Raw genomic sequence first — 18,193 nt, forward strand, 5'->3', positions numbered from 1 at the left:
AGAACACGACCCAAATGTTCGAAACAAAAATGATGATATTAGAGTTCAAAGAATTGACGAAGAAAGCATTTGGAGTGACCAAGAAACAGCAGAGATGCGAGATCAATGATGAGACGAGAGTTGGTAATGAAAAAAAAAAATCATTCTTTAGGTTTTTCAATTTGAGAATTTTGTGAATTTTTTCAATATTGGGAATTTGAGCATTCACAATGAGGATTTTGTTGTTATAATTTGATTTTGATATTATCAATAAAAGTTTAGTTGGGACTATGAACATTGTGGATTTTAGTGTTGAGATGTCAATCTGACCATTGTCAATGGGGATTTTGTTTGGGTTTGTGAAAAGTTGTCTATTGAGAGTGAGATGATGATTTTGAGTTTTTTTTATCTCTTTTCTGAGTATTTTTTCCTGGGTTTTTTGATGAATTTATGAAGACAATGATGAAGATGTAAAAGAGGTGGAAGGAAGAAGATGAAGAAAGCTATTTTTTTCTCGCTTTTTTGTTTTGGTCCCTTTACGAATTTTTTTTTTTGGCTTTGGTCCCTCTACAAATTTCGTTTTTTGGTTTTGGTCCCTCTCACTGTGTGACTCATCAATAAGTTTGCCACGTCATCCTCTGTTTGCCACATGTGCGTTTTTGTAACGGAAGTTGATGGGAGGGACGAAAATCAAAAAGTTATTAACTTACAGGGGTTGTTTTAGAACAAAAAAAGATACAGGAACCAAAACCAAAAACACGCTAAATTACAGGGACGATTTACATATTTAAACCTTAAATGAATTGTCAAAATAAAATTTGACCTATAATTTCATTTTAAAAAATCAGATTCATCGTACATCAAAATTACTTAGTTTTTTCACATAGAGCAAAAATGATAAAAAAGAAAAAAAAAGTTTGTTTACAAGACTATATTTAGTAACATAAATGTGTTATTCATGTGGAAATTTTTTGAGAAGGAATGCACCAACATAAATGCAAAACAATGCAAACACACACCATATAAATTAGCATACATTAAATATATCACGCGTTTTCATAAACTTAGTAAAATGGTATTTAAAACATCCATAAAATACTCTACTTGCATGGCTAATATAACTAATGCTTATATCTATGCAGATTTTGGATGATGTCGCGATGGACTTCATCACAAGGTTACACCATCATTTTGGTGGTAATTGATCGCATTTCTAAGTACACTCGCATCGCTGCATTAAAATCATAGTACACGAGCTCTAAGGATGTTGAAACCTTCATACACATTCTGGTGAAGTTGCATGGTATTTCAAATAATATTGTTTTCGATAAGGATCGGGGGTCTTTAATATTCGTTTCTCTCAAATTTTATTAAGTTGAGTGGCACAACCTCGATCATCAGATCCTCCTATCATCCTTAAATAAATGGATAATCGGAAGCTTTGAACAAATTTTTGGAATTGTACTTATGTTCTTCTAAATGGTCAAACCCCAATTTTGGTCAAGATTACTCTATTGGACGCAATACTAGTATAATACCTCCTTAAACTCAAGCACACACTTTGCCTCTTATATGCAAGGGCTAAGAAAGGGTAGTAGGGTTAGAATCCGTAATATACTTATGAAGGACGTTGTGCTATAAATAGATGAAATGAATAAGGGATTGGTAGGCAATGATTGGTGAATCTCAATCATTAGCTCAATTATTCCTTTGTACTTTGCTTATTTTATTTCCATGAAAGAACTCATAGTGCGCTTGCTATTTGAGTCAAGCCATTCATTAATTGAGCTTTCCATTATTATTCTGTTAAACTTTTAGATTGCATACTTCATCATAACAAAAGCATAAAACTTCTAACTTGGTGTTGGTTGAAATCTAAGATGAAGGGCTTTACCTATGAATACAATCAGTGGTGTTTTCAACCACTTTATTGTCTTGGTGTTGTTGACTCTTAATTGTGTGTAGTTTTTGCTTGTTCGTGGATTTCCTCTTTAGGTTGAGTTGATATACTTTCTGTATGAGTGTTGTTTGTACTTTTGTTCCCTAATAAATGATGTTTGTGATCTATAATATACATCACTTAAACAGTAAATCTAGAAAATTAGTTTTTGTTTATAACAGTGACGGTCAGAGTTTTCTTTTATCTTGTTTAAAGAAATAGTGAAATACACACATTTACGCTTGTTTAATAAATGTTTACACTTATTTATTGAAAAAAGGATTTTTAAATACTTGGAAAGGAAGTGCCCAGATTTATTAACGATAAAATTCAAATATGACGATTGAAATGTTTTGGAGTTGGTACATTTTGTCACTATTGAACGAACCAAAACCCAGCGCACGGGGTTTATATGTTATGTTTGGATATGTGTCAATAGTGACATCACGGTCCTAATAGCATTTGACATTTTAAGAGATTGTAACTCGAAGCTTTTGTACGACCGTGATGTCATGATTTGCTACTTTTTCAAACACGTTAAATTTTGTTTCCGAGTGACAAATAATTTTGGATGATGAGTTAAAATGAAGTTGAATGTAAAGTGACTGTGGTTCTTTTTTTCTATTAAGGTTCTTTTTTCTATTAAACATGATCGGGGGAATTATGTTTAGTGTCAAGAATGATAAATCATAACGATAGAATTTGAAGATAAAGAGAACGTGGAGATAGGATAAAAGGACTCGATGGACAGCAGAGAAGAGGACTCAATGGTACAATTCTTGCCAGGACAGCCAAGTGAGTTAGTGAGCTCAAACGGGTGAATAATTGGCATCTGTACGACAAAGTACGCAGGGCATACTCACTTCAAAAGGGAAGGAGAAAAGACTATAGAGAAGAGAGATTGTGATTTGGTGCAACAAATGTACGATAGTATTGAGAACTTGCCATTCTAAAACGTTGACAGGTATGAACGACCTTCATATGCAATCCATTCTATAACCCGGCCTCTTGTGGTGGGATAAAATAGTTTAGCAAGTACCAATTTATTTTAAATAAACCATCAATTTTGTCCCCAAATTTAGCTCATAGAGTATATAAAATAACAAAAAGTCCTCAACAGTATATGAAATCCGTCACTTTATCCCCTACAGTATATGCAAATTGATCACATCAGGCCATAAATAGCAGGAACTAGAGTGACGGATTTAATTTTATATATTTCAAGAACTACTTACAACATTTATACACTATAAGGACTGGATCAGAGAGAATGGTCGATCATTTAGAACTAAATTGATGGTTTATTTGTTCAATATTCATAGACTCCATAGTTCAACAGCAATAATTCACGAGATGGTGAAAAAGTAAACCGGGCATTGAACATTAAATAGAGGAGCACAAAACAATATCAAAAACGGTTGTGCAAACAGGCATATTCGCGTCAAATACTAAAATCAGCACCAGGTATGACTTTTAAATTATGAAATTTGGGGAAAACTAGTTCCTTCTTCATTTGAAGGATCAACCGAAAATTCAATGTATTGGCATTGCAGAGAATGAAAAAGAATGTTCTAAACTAAAATGGACCTAAAGGAAAATTTTACTTGTAAAATAAAAAAAGCTGTCTGAGCTCTGGCAAGAAGCAGGAGAAACATCACACCAGAACCTGCACGTAACCTCGGGAATTAAGAAGCCACCAGCACGATCAGCTGAATTTATCAACAAATAATGCGCCTTCAAGTATCTGTCTGTTTGGTCCCAAAAATACAAGCAAAATCAGTAAAGGAGGAAGGAAACAGGAGAAACTATTAGCTTCAAAAATAAAGCATGCAAGTAGAGAACAAGAATAATTCTTATAGTACATTTCCTAGGGTTGGCTATTTAGTTAGCAAAAGAATGTTAAGGTTCATAAGCACAATAGTCTATAAATTTGACTAATGCATAGAAAAGGATTATGGCTTCCCAGTGATTCCAACACAAGATCTTAAAACATGTTACTCTTATTCACTAGTAAAACTTATTACACATGAATTATACTTATCTAATTGGCTAGAACATGGCTTCTCCATGATCTCTAATCAGAGGCTCCAAGACAGCCAGCCATTAATGTATCACCGCTAATTTTAGTGTCGAATTCTACAAATACTTCTACAAAAAATATCAATATAACATGCTTATGCAGCCACCACAAAGTTCTCAATATTTCGTTTAAATGAACATGTTGAAAATATTTTTTTCCAGATGTTTTATGTGAACATGTTATAAAGCTAGTTATAGAAAAACCAATAATATGATCTATATGATGCCATAAACTACTTTCAGACTAACTTTCCAAAATTCAGATTATTAAAAGAAAATACTTTTATTTCATAATGAGTTTCAAATCACTTAGATCAAAGAGCCATAAATAAAGATTAAGAAACAAAAAAGAGCCATAAATAAATGAATCCTTTTAATACTGTAAATATTACCTTTTCTAAGCTATCATCCTGAACAGGAAATTGATAATATACAAGCAGACTCTGCAAACTACCATACATGTTTTATTTTGAAAAATTGTTCCATGCACTGCATCCGTCACTACATCTGAATCTATCTGGCTGCTACCGAAATTTAGGAAAACCCATGGAGTCGGTTTGGAATAGTTCAGCTTCACTTTGAGCCACCTCTGATAAGCAAGATTTGTTTCCTTTACTGACACCATCATCATTTTGCTTGCCAAACTGGTTTAATATACTTCCACCAGGAGGAACAGATTCTGATATCCCCTGCATGACTGTAGGAGATGCATATGCATCTGGTGCAATAACATTACTGCATGAAACAATTCCCAGCTGAGGTTTCATGCAACCAGCATCAACATATTTGAGTGCACTGAAGGTTCCAGCTGATATGTTATTCATATTATCATGAAAAGCAGCAGGGTGCTGATTCCCGGCAACAGTAAATAAATTACTCTCAGAGTTTCTATGCAACAGATTGTCTGCTGTGAAAATTTGGCCATTCATGGAACTGCTTTTCTGTACACAGCTTCTCGCAACTTCATCTGTTGGAGGAACATGATTAAAATTGTTAGCTGCATAAAGATCGGTAGTAAAATCAACTACACCAAACACAGATGCATCTTGTGGCCAAGCACCAAAAGAAATATTATTAATGTATCCATTGGGATCCCATGTTCTCTCATCAATGGATGAACTAGATAAATCATTATAGAAAAAATGTCCCTCAGCAGAGTCCTTCAGCACAGAAGTTTGTGCTACATCCATACTGTGTATAGATGTATGGTGATGTTCATTCTGGGATGGGGCAAGAGTGCCTTCAGAACTAAACTGAAGTTCACCATTGGTAGAAATATCTTCAATTCCTGACTGATTTCTACTAGAAATAATTTGTTGATTGTCGTTCTCAACTAGCTTTCCATCATTTTGCTCCATGCCCACCACAGAGCTAAGAAGATGTATATCCTCTAGATTGCTACCAGCAAACATTTTCTCTTCAGAATTTGGAACCAGCATGCTGCTTTCAGAACCTATTTTCTGAATGTGGTTTTCCACTAATGTGGAGGAAGGCCCAAGCCCATTGTCACCAACATGTACCTGCTCATTTCCATAGGGAACAGTTTCACAGTATCCTGTACTTTTATCCTGACTATCAAAATTACTAACACTGCCTTTTATGCATGTCACAGCATTTCTTTCATCAGAACAGCGATCAATGCCACGGCCACTATTGGAGATAGGAGCTGTGAAATCCAAAAGAATGCCTGGATTTCGTGCAGTATCACTAGCCTTAAGAGCTAACACCAATTTCCGATCAAAATTCAGGTTACTACTGATATTCCTGTTAGAAGCGTTCAGCTTTCTAGTTCCAATTGATGGCGACATGGTGGCCTGCTTCACCTGATGAGAACTATGGGCATCAATCTTCGTGCCACCTGAAGGGATTTGACCAACATTCAGCTGCATCATAAAATGAGAAAAAAATGAAACATGGTCCTTTTGTTATTGGATCAGAAAAATAATAAACTCTGCTGCAAAGGAATATATAGATTACATGCAGCATCAATAGCCACAATGGCACCAACCAATTCCTCATTACATACATTATAAACTCTGTCCTCCGAAAGAAAACATCCCGGAACTGAATTTGCACCATTCTTGGTGTCCTTCAGTGGTAGCCCAACATCAGTTGAATGCTCAGGGACTCTAAAGGCTTCGCTAGTAATATGGCTTTGTTCACAATACATAGCCAGGTCACCATTCAAATTCCCATCAGAAATGTTTAGATTTCCAGTTCCCATTGATGATGATATGGTTTCCTGCTTCTCATGATGAGAACTTGCATTGCCGTCAATCTTAATGCCACCTGTAGGAACGTGAGCAACATTCTGCTGCATGTGTAAAAAGAAGAATAAGTGAAACTTGTCGCTTGTGTTATTGGAACAGAAAAATTTTTAAAATTACAACTATTAGCTTACATTTGCAGATGCCACGTTGATATTACTGGAGAGCTGCTGACTACCATCAGTATAACAAGATTGTAACTGGCCTATGTCTTGAACACCGGACAAAGAAACTAAGTATGAAGAAACATCCTTGTATGAGTCAAACTGGCGTCCATCAGGGCTGGATGGAATCAAATTAAGGAAATTACATGAGAATGGAACACAAATAATAGTTCCAAGCAATAATCAATATATGCAATAACTGTGACAAGAAATTTCAGGTTACAGCTTCTACAAAGTAAAATTACAGTACAACTCATTTCTGGTCCCTGCAAGTCACATACAAATACTTGATAACTTCATTCCTTAAGGATTAATATTAACAATTTATTTTCAAACTTCAAATTCGCAATAATTTTCATCCATCTCATTATTGTGGTCTTCATGGAAAATGATGAGCTTTGAGCTGAAAAGACGATGCTAGCTAGGGATTTGGTGTTTGAGTGAATAAACAACCAAATTCATTCCCAGGGGATAAAATTAACAAAGAATGGATACATTCTGAAAGTTATGAAGATATCGGTGAATACAGGTTTAAGAGAAATTACAGCATTGTAGGAATGGAAACTAAACTAACAGAGCACTATAATCTATATAATTCAGAGATCATATGCAAATTGAGATACAAAAGTAGTTCATATCATGTCATCTGTGATAACTTGGATATAGTAGAAATCAAAATATGCATGTAATAGATTGAGGTTCATTAATAATAACTAACATAAAAAAAGAGAACAATAATCAGTTACAAACTTCATTTAATAAGGGGAGCCATAGATGGTATTACAAAAGGAAATCATGGATACTGAAATAGGTGATATGCCCAATGCAGATTAAAGCTTGAACAATTAAAGAACACAGGCTGCAGACAACTTTCCTAGGAAGGATAAGGGCTGATCAAGGGTTAGCAATGCCAGCCCCTACCTTTTATAAAAATCCAACCCATCTACCTCATACCAAAAAAATAGCAAACACAAATACTCTGCTCTTTTTTCTACCTACTAGTATTCACATTATACTGCTTAGTAAAATGCAACTTAAAACAAAAGCATTGTGAAAGAAATACACACTGGTATAAACACTCTGTTTTTCCCTTATTATATTGTTCATAAACTGACAGAAAACATAAGCAAAATATTAGAATGTGACCAAGACAACAATATAGTTTCAGCAAACAAGGAACATCTTCAATTCTTTTTTTTTCTTAATAAAAGACATTAAATAGAAGCTATGTTGCCATATATGGGAGAAACTTGCTCTATGCTTTTTTATGTTTTTGATAGAGATCTCTCGATGGTGCCTACTCAAGAATCAAGATTGCTTAATTTAATTTTGTTTGTGTGTATTGTATATTATTCAATTTCAATTAAATTGCTCTTTCTAAATTCTGTGATCTAATAAGGAACAAAAAAGCAGTTAAGTTTTCACTCCATATCAAGTATCCTTATTACTTCTGTAGTTATTAAACTCGAAATGACCGTTTAAACAAGTGAACTTGGTCCTACTTACCAATTATATAGGATATGCATGCAAACAAGTAGATACCAAATTAACACATCCAAGTTTTGAAAAACTTAATGAACTCGCCGGTCCTCGCTGAACCAATCAAGTTAGTTGAAAAGTGTTGAGTTCCACATCAACTAGAGATATGGCCTTGGCAGTGCTAATAAGGCTTGGAGAGTCTCCTTACACGACAGTTTCATGGGGTTAATTAGGGCTTAAATCCAGGTTCTAAAAGGATATCAAAGCCTATCTTAGGTCTATACTTATTGGGCCAAGGTAGTAAATACCACTCACATTATGTTTAAGATGTCCAGTTTTGGCTGAGGGTGGTGTTGAGATGATTGTTATTCCACCAGAATTAATCCACCTTCAGATGTTCAATCCTAACTGGGAGGGGTGTGTTGAAAAGTTCTAAGTCAGTTGGAGATATGACACTCAGTAGTGTTTATAACTTATAAGGCTTGGACAGTCTTCATATAAGTTGGTTTTGATTGTTGAAAACTGTCCATCATCCTAAAGGACTAAACCTCTGCTTTTGGAATGCCATACTAAAATATGCTTCTAAATGTCTCTCTTCATTCACTTCTCTTCACACAACTCCGAGAGTAGTTACCACTCTCTATCAACAAACAGCATGTTTCATTGTAAATCTTATCTCAAGTAATGCACCAATGCCTATCAGTCTATGACATTATAGTAAACAAACAACATAATCTTAAAGTCGATGGAACTTCATAAGGTAAAAGAAAAATGACAACTGACTTCGTTTATCAATTATTAATAATGCGCTTAGTTGTATACCAACTTTGTAAACTTGTGTGTTCTGAACTTACAATAGCTAAATGTTCTAATTCTAATAGTTTATGTAACTTAAATTTACATTTGAAGATTTAATATTTGTTTTATTCAATTTGATTATGCAAGGACTCTTGGTTGAACTAATAAGCCATTGATCCGATGCCCTAGGCTAATGATAACCAGTCCAAATATAACTATGGTTACACAATGAAAAACTACCAAAAAGCACACATTATTATTATTGTTATTATTATTAATAATAATAATAAAGGCATTAACAATAGAACAAGAAAGTAATAAAATGTTTAACTTTTTGAATTGATTTCCCATATGAATGAACTAATCAATCAAATCATTCATAGTAAAAGGGGAAACTTATTCGATTTACAACGTCCAAAGCTAATACTTGCTAGATCCACATTTTTAACATCCCACCAGTTTACCTCTTCAACATCACAATTCACAAAGCGCCAAAAGACACTGACACCTTCTACCTCCTTAACTATGTCTTAAGTATGTTTTTCACCATACTGTGCATGTCTGATATTTAAGTTAAATCTAGTCTAGTTATAAACCTAATACACATAGTACAATTCTTTTTCAATTAAATCAGCTCCACGTCATTATATTTCTCATAATAATCTAATTTCAACTCTATAATCTCTCTCTAAAACTACAGATTAGTGCAATCTTTTCATTCACAAATCAAACCTAACTTTAAAGGAAGATAACACTATAAACAGTTCAGGCGGGAAGACCTGAATTCAGATCCAGATATCATATCATATGTCAGAGTTTATTGAAACTCAATTATTCACAATCCAACTCTCAAACTACAAAGCACTGCATAACTCTTTACAATTCACAAGCACATACACAAAAACAAACTAATCGAAACAGGAAAAGCAATCAATAATTCAATTCAAATTCAAATAAAAGGCGATAAAAAAGGACAATTGAAGGCAATGAGAAAGAGTATAAACCTTGTGTAACGGCGACAAACCACAGAATTATGCTTTCCTCTCCTCTGCACAATAAGCACAAGCTTCCATCCAGTTGGCAACAAATCACAAACAGCATTGGCATCAACAATCCTCCTCTTCTTCCTATCACTCGCCCAAACTCCACCCAAACTCTCCAAAAACACCTTCAATTCCGCCTCAGTATTCATCCCTTGTGACCTCTTTATCAACTCCTCCATAAACGGATCCCCCGCATCATCCAAAACAGACTCATTCTTCTCCTCAGCAGTAACCACTTCCATATCCGCTTCCACCTTTTTCTCAGTATCCGTTTCCATCGCCTCACAGATGGCTAAAAGTCTCCCCGGGACCGGAGTCACATCCCTACTAGGCCGCCCACGCTTCCGCTTCCTCTGACTGGACTCCACACCATCAATTGAACCGTTCTGAACGGATAAAGGCCTGAATTCAATCTGAAGCGGAACAGCACGGTCATCATTCCCGCCACGAAGCGCTTCAACACCAAATAAACCCTGGAGAAGATCGATAATCCTTGAATTCTCTTCATCATCAGCAATGCGAGAACTGGAAGAAACAGGAACAACGGGAGCAGGAACCGGAGCAGAAGAGTTCGGTTTCCGGAGACGAAGACGAGAATACGTCTGTTTCCGGCTACCGGCGCTCTCATTAAAAACGGAACGGTCAATTTTAGGGATAACGGAATCGTCATCGAAACGACGGTTACGAGCGGTGGAGTTTTTGTCAGCGATATTGTTGAGCTCGAGTTGTGAAAAAAGACGGAGATCAAGAACCGGAAGAGTCACGGTGGTTTGTTTGGTGGTTTCCGCCGTAACCGTTGCGGTTTCGTTGATGGTTTCCGCCATAACTGAATCTCGAATTGAGGGAAAAAAATAAGAGAAGAGAATTGAAATGGTGCAGAGTGTGTTAAGTTTCTTCTCTTCTAAATAGCCTTCAACTATTCAATATTTTTTTATTATTAATAAAATTGAAAATATTAAAATGGAAATTTTTTTATGATTTTCAAAATAAGGATTTTTTTTTTTTTTTTGGATAAATACAACGTTTGGGATTTTGGAAATTAAATGAGTATTTCTAATTTCTATACATTGAATCAATATCAAGTTTAGACAACGTTTTGGGTAAAAGAAATATTTTTTTAATCATTGTGAATAAAAGAAAATTAAAAGTTTTTGACTCAAGAATAATTAAAAAAAATCTTAGGAGTGGGGTTCATGAACGAAATCCTTAGTTTCCTAACTAGTATTTGGTGAAAAAGGATATTCTTTCAACAAAAAAAAAAAAAAAAAAATAATTTGGTGAAAAGGGATATTTAATTGTGGTTTTCTATTTATTTAATATTAGAGGAAAAAACATATTTTCCATAGAATTGAAGACTATTTTGGTCAAAAAAAAAGAATAAGTTAAAGAATATAAAATTTTGGTCAAATAAATAAAAATTAAAAGAATGAAAAATTATAAAATTTAAAAATAAATAAAGGTAACATGTATTTAAAAATAATTGTGGTCAAAAAATATTTGAAAATACCGTTGATTCATTGAACTCAATTACAATATGATAATATGTATCATTTTAGTGTCCCCGTGAGCTTAGCTCAATTGATATGGACAATGCATAAAATATGCAAGGTCTGGGGTTCAAACCCCAGCCACTTTCAAAAAAATATGTATCATTTTACTTGTACCAAAAAATATATGTTATTTTGCATTGTTCAAAAAACCAATGCTCTCTAAAAAAAAATATTCAATCTTATGAATGATATTTAAAAAAATAAGAGTCCAAAAATACAATCATATAGGAAAACAAGGTTCGAGTCTTTGTTGAAACAATTATTTATAGACGTCAAGATTTTGGATCATCACAACTTATTCTCCTTATAGTTGAAGTACCAAGACAAAAAGCACAAGTTACAATGTATAATTAAAAATAATAATAAATTGTTGAAGAATCTTTTTACAAACATGTTTAGAACATTATAAAAAGTTCATCCGCTAAAAAATGTGTTCAAAATTTAATTTTAAGTCCAATTTTTTCTTACTTTTATCTTATATTTTTTACGTATAAAAAAATTCATATTTGTTTCATTGAATGCAAGAAGAAAAACTTACTTTCCTCAATGATCTTTCTATAATATTCTAAACATGTCTTAAAAAAATAACAAAAAATAAAATAAAATTTTATCGATAATTGAATAACTAGCAGGGATAAAAATTGTACGTTGAGGTATTTTATAGGAACACAAACATGTCGTCTTTTATGATGATAAAAAACTAAAGTTGATGACTTTTTAAGGTGTAAAAAGTTCTTTAGCTGAGTTTTTTTTTTATATAAGATATGGCAAAGTCATCATAAACTCACGCACATAAAGTAGAGGTAGTAGAGGTACCAGGGTTCGAACTCAGTCATGACGTCCAGCGTAACAATTTCGGCATTTGTGTCAGCTGAGTTAGGACTTATGGAACATTTAACTAAGTTTTTTAATAAATTAGTATCGACATAGTGATAAATAGAGGTACCGGGGTTTGAACCCAGTCATGACATCCGACCTAACAATTTCGGCATTTGTGTCAGCTGAGTTAGGACTTATGGGACATTTAACTGATTTTTTTAATAAAATAGTATAGATATAGTGATATTAATTATACAAATACACTAATTCATTCTTTGATCATTTTCTTTCTTATTTTTTATTTATTTTGTTGTTGTTCTAGTGGCCAATGTACTAAAGTAAACACACATAGGGAGGAGAAATATGGTAATCTAATTTTATTTTATTTTTGAGAAATGGTGATCTAAATTTAAACTTTGGTTTCTACATAAAATTTATTCATTGTCAGATCATTATATATGTTGTAACAACAAGGACGAATATGTTAGTTAATATTTCTAAAGAATATAATTTTTTCAAATTTATAATTTCTTAACATAAAATATAACTATTTACATAAAAAAAAAATAACTATAATGGTTCAATAAGTTTTTTGTCCCTATAAAATTATCAACTTTTGTTTTTTCATCTTTATAAAAAAAAAAAAAAAAAAAAAAGCTACATGTTTGCATCTCGGTAAGATTTTCAAGTTCGTGATTTTATTCTGTGTTAAATTCAACTCTATTTGGTTTAGTTTTCCTTAAACTTTTAAAATTTTGAATGATAATTTGCAATACCAAAAGTTTATGATAAAAGTAATAAAAATTTGGACCTAAAAATCGTTGTTTGAACTTATTTTTTCTGCAAAGAAACTTTTTATAGTATTCTAAACATATACGCGAAAAAACATTTAAAATTTAAGGATAATTAAATAAATTCGAATTTAACTGAGACTAAAAATGCATGTTGGTAAATTGTATATCGACAACAACATGCCATTTTTTTATGAGTACGAACAACGAAAGTGGATAATTTTGTAGAGACAAAAATCTTATTTAATCCTAATAATAATAACAATGATAATTTTATTGTCAAATATTACTGTATTTATTTTTTTAAAACAAATGGGAAGCAAAGTGCATGGCCCTACAAATGTATTAAAGACAAAAAAAAAAAAAAAAAAAAAAAAAGGACAACAAAGAGAGGAGCCAAACCAAAACCTTCTTAAGGTTGATCAAATGAAGAAAAAATAGGGAAGACCTAAGATATTTCTAGTATAATCTTCCCCGATACAATGACAAACATCAAGCCATGAAGTATTAGCAATAACAATCACACCCTAGCTAGTTGCCCATTTTGTCTACACAATGATATATTCTATGTAAATATGAGTCAATAAGAAATTCATGGATGATTTTAGAACGATGCAATTATTTATTTGTTTCTTAGGATCCGACGCACAAAAGATTCTTTCTTCTTTCTTAGGATCCGACACACAATAGATTCTTTCTTCTAGGCTAAGACAACAAGCTTCGAGTCACACTCTAGCTAAAAGATTTATCCAACCCTTTGAATAAGCAATTTGAATGGCAACAATGACTCCACGGACCACGAAGCTTAGATTTGAGGGTGTAATTAACATCCAGGTTAACTTCAAAACAACGAAGATTAGAGGCATTGTGGTCTCTGAATAGGTCACCACAGTGCGTCTAAGCTAGGGTGTCCACTGTTGCACCGTTTGTGTTACATTTAACCTAATTTGACATGGAAAGTTGCCAAACAACCTCCATAATGATAGGAGATTTAGGAGGGTGAACTTTGATGTTGAAAGATTTTAAAATAGCCAAATTCTCATCTTAGTATCATTGCCAGAAAGACCAGTGTTTGAAATAATCAATGAGGTTGGAGTTCTCCAATTAATTTTCATGTTTTGAAACCTAGTATGGTTTCTGTAGTACCGTATAATATTAAGAATATTGATGACGGAAGCAATGATGGCCGACTTACATTGAGGTGTCCATTTTTTATTGAAGACCTCCAAGATATCCAAAAAAGAGTCAAAATCAATTTGAGAGTTAATGGTATTTGCAATCTAGTTCCAAACAGAGGGTGCAAAGGGCGTCTATGGAGGAGATGATCAGAGTTCTTAGCTTGATTGAACCAACGGGACCAAACAGATGGCAACATACCGTCGAAGATTCTCCATACCCCATGATAGATTTTCAAGAAGGGAATCAACATTTTGATTAGTAGATGCACAAAAGAGATATGCATTCTTGAAGGAAAGATCACCACATAACATGTGCTCCCAAAATAATAGGTATTCCTTGTGGTCTAAAGGAATTATAACTCTACTGACAGATTGAAGAAGGTTAGGATAAAAGTCAATCAAGTTTTATGGAATTCATCAGTGTTTGATATAATCTATTGTTTCTTTGGGCTCTACTTCTAAGGAAGTCGGTGATGGGGTTCTTGGTATTAGGTATCATGGAAAAAATGAATGAAGCTTTCCTTATGAAAATGTTATGGAACATGATAAATAAACTCGATGATATTTGGTGCAAGGTCATTTATAGTAAGTATGGTAGAAATAATGATCTTCAAGTTGCCATTACTTCTCAGCCTTACAACTCGCCCTATTAGCTGGTATATGGGACAAATTTCAAAGACATGCAATTTGGCAGGTGGGAGATGATCAATGAATAAAATATTGGCTTGATAATTAGACGTCCAACGATCACTCTCCCATAAATCTTTATATTAGGACCATCCCCAATGGTTTATACCATTCAACACCTATTTTTTCAATTTCCAACACTCCACATCATTTTCTCTCTTTTACTCAACACTCATTCAACTTTTACCTTCTCCAATGGTTTTTCATTCAACACTCTATCCCACCATTTTTTATTTTTTTTATTCTTATTTAATTTTTGTTTTTATAATTACATAAAATTATCGATTATAATTAAATTAAAATAATACAATTAATTATTTATTTTTTTTAGTATTTTTGGAAAAACAAAATTTTGTAAAATAATTTATTTTTATTTTCTTAATTTAAAATGCAAGTACAACAAACTAAGCACGCGGCACACAAATAACTTAAAATGCAATACAAAAAACTAAGCATACAACACACAAGTAATTTATTTAGTACGATACAAATCATCTTCAACCACGATACATTCCAAACTTTGTCCATATCTGTTTCACTAGATCTGCTTGCAATTCGTGATGAACATCTGGATCACGCAACTCGGATCTAGCACGCACATGATTTGCAAATGTTGGTAACACCTCGGTCGAGTATGGTTGCGGTGTACTAGATCCACTTCCCCCAGGTTGCTCAAAATCGGTCCAACGTTGAGCATATGTATCTCGTTCATCCTCAACAATCATATTATGTAATATGATGCATGACCTCATGATGATACCCAAATCGGCTATGTCCCACAAGCGAGCTGGTTCACGGATGATTTTAAATCGAGCTTGAAGCACTCCAAAAGCACGTTCGATGTCTTTCCGACATCCCTCTTGATGTTTTGCAAATAACTTATCGGGTTCACTTTGAGGAAGTCTAATTGATTTGACAAAAGTTGGATAAGAAGGGTAGATACCATCAGCTAGATAGTATGTCTAGGGACGTTGATTCACAAAGTAATTCACCCTTGGAGCCTTTCTCTGTTCCACATCATCAAACACTGGTGACCGGTCTAGAACGTTTATATCGTTCAACGTTCCCGGACATCCAAAAGAGGCATGCCAGATCCATAGATCATGAGATGCAACTGCTTCAAGAATAACTGTGGTGGTTCCCTTATCCCCCCTGGTAAATTGACCTTCCCATGCTTTAGGACAATTTTTCCACTCCCAGTGCATGCAGTTAATACTCCCGATCATCCCTGGGAACCCCCGCATTTCACTAACATGTAGTATTCTTTGCAGGTCATCTTGGGTTGGTGCTCTCAATTACACTTGCTCATACAGTCGTATGATTCCTTTGCAGAATCTAAGTAAGCACTCCAATGTTGTACTACTTCCTATTTTGATGTATTCATCGACCGCATCTGCTGCCACACCATATGCTAACATTCGCATTGATGTGGTACATTTTGCTAACGGTGATATACCTTCTTTATTGGCTGCATCAATTCGTTGGGTGAAGTAGTTATCACTACTTGAAAATCTCCAACGATTCGAAGAAAAACGTATTTTTGCATCCGGTACCGACGACGAAACATTGCATCGTCGTATGTAGGCTCATTGGCAAAGTAGTCGTTAATTAGTCTTTGGTTTTCCGCTGCATGATCTCTATTGAAATATTTTCTAGTACGAGATGCACTACCTTCCTCTAGTTTTTTTCGACGCTGAATAAATCGGTTGACGATATAAGTGTCTTCAACATCACGTTTTTGGAAGTAGGCTTCGATATCAAAAGGGTCCATTGATAATTTTTTTGGAAGTAGATATGAATGAGATTTGTGAAATTGGAAGTAGATATGAATAGGATTTGTGAAATTGGAAGTAGATATGAATGAGATTTCTGAAATTGGAAGTGGATATGAGTCCCTATATATAAGTACATTGTGTGGTGGACAATGACGGATTCGAAATAAGTTATTGTAGGTGAAATAATGGCCACATGGTGGACATAATTATTAAAGCAAATAGTAGGTGAAATAATGGGCACACAGTGGGCATAATTATTAAAGCAAATAGTATGTGAAATAAGTCACGGGGGACTAGACAACACTAGGGACTATCACTGAGGATTAGACAACACTGAAACAATTATTAAAGCAAACACTGGGGACTAGACAACACTGACAATTTTGACCGAATACAAACAATTATTTGATTGAAATTAATTTCCAAAAAGCTCACGCTCCAAGTTTTCCAACACCTCTTTTTTCCGGTCATCGAGATGCTCTTCGGAACTTAACTTTACATACAATTTCATTTTCTTCAATCTGTTTTTCTCCTGTTGCACCATGGTGTACTCTTTCAATTGTTCAATATCTTGCACCTTGATTTCTTTGAATTCAACCCACTCTTTTTCCACCACCTCCAAGGAAGCGTCCTTGGTTTTCTTTTTACCTTTTTTTTTAGCTGCCTCCCTACCCATTGGACGAGCACTAGATCCTACAGAGTCCTCGTGAGATCTCTTAGATCCACTACTTTCTGACCCAACATTTCCTCCCATTTGACTATCATAACGTGGTTGATCACGGAGAGCGTGTCATTCTTCCTTTAAAGTAAATTGAATATTCTTCCCACATGCAAATAATTCCTGCGCTTTTGCCAAAACATCATCTTCTGACCAACCGCTTCCTTGCAAACGCTTAGCGCTTTCATAACGCTTAGCAACTGCCATGCTACCAGGAGTTATTTGTGTTGAAAATTCAGGATATTGAGTTGCACCAACACTGAGAAAATTTTCATTCTCCATTGGCATATAACCATTAAACGGGGGTGTTTGAGATGGATATCTCATCATAGATCCATAATATGCATGAAAGTTTGGAACAGAGGATGATTGGTTGAAATTTGGTGCAAAACCAAAATTAGGTACGTTTTGAGGTATGTTTTGAGGATGTTGGTTGAAAAATTGATATGGATTTGGATAATTGTTGGGATTTTCGTAGTTAAATGGGTAATTAGAAAATTTTTGGGTGTTGAAATGGTTATTATTGGGATCCATTTCACAAAAAATAAGATTAAAATTTCACTTAGTTTGCTAATAGAAAGATAATAATAAGATGAAGATAGTGAAAAACTTGATTTTTTTTTTCTGTGCCCAAATCAAATGAACCAAGTCTCTATTTATAGAGAAAAAAAAATCATAAATTTTGATTTATTTTTTTTTAAATTAATTTACAACGAAATAATTGAGGTCCAATTATTAAAATGATAAGAACCGGACAACCAATTAAAACACGCCACGTGTCCCTATCTATCCTAAACTCGTTTCTCTCTCCGCGCCTCTGAACACTCATGCGCCCTGTCGGCACGTGTGTTGCACGCGCCAGTTTTCAGCCAATTGCAGCGCGCCGCGTGGCATTCCGGACTGCTTTCAACACAATTGAATCCATTC

At 34.1% G+C, this 18,193-nt stretch overlaps 2 protein-coding genes across 3 annotated transcripts; both read right to left on the reverse strand.

Annotated features, from left to right (window-relative positions):
* Positions 1–3,335: 3,335 nt before the first annotated feature.
* LOC25489466 (uncharacterized) lies at positions 3,336–10,641 on the reverse strand. 2 transcript variants are annotated; one of them, XM_013605456.3, is made up of 5 exons: positions 9,710–10,641; positions 6,399–6,546; positions 6,024–6,308; positions 4,390–5,880; positions 3,336–3,666 (listed from the first exon to the last, which is right to left on the reverse strand). In XM_013605456.3, the coding sequence occupies exons 1-4, from the start codon at positions 10,570–10,572 to the stop codon at positions 4,522–4,524; spliced, it is 2,655 nt and encodes an 884-aa protein (XP_013460910.1). In that variant the 5' UTR covers positions 10,573–10,641; the 3' UTR covers positions 3,336–3,666; positions 4,390–4,521. The 2 variants fall into 2 exon arrangements, with proteins under 2 accessions (XP_013460910.1, XP_013460909.1); XM_013605455.3 differs by having other exon boundaries at positions 6,024–6,311.
* Positions 10,642–16,963: 6,322 nt separating this feature from the next.
* Positions 16,964–17,302, reverse strand: LOC25489467 (uncharacterized). Its single transcript, XM_024778955.1, has one exon. It carries the CDS (start codon positions 17,300–17,302, stop codon positions 16,964–16,966), a length of 339 nt encoding a protein of 112 aa, XP_024634723.1.
* Positions 17,303–18,193: the final 891 nt, after the last annotated feature.

The sequence above is a fragment of the Medicago truncatula genome, chromosome 3, assembly GCF_003473485.1.
Source record: "Medicago truncatula cultivar Jemalong A17 chromosome 3, MtrunA17r5.0-ANR, whole genome shotgun sequence".
In the NCBI taxonomy this organism is placed as follows: Eukaryota; Viridiplantae; Streptophyta; class Magnoliopsida; order Fabales; family Fabaceae; genus Medicago; species Medicago truncatula.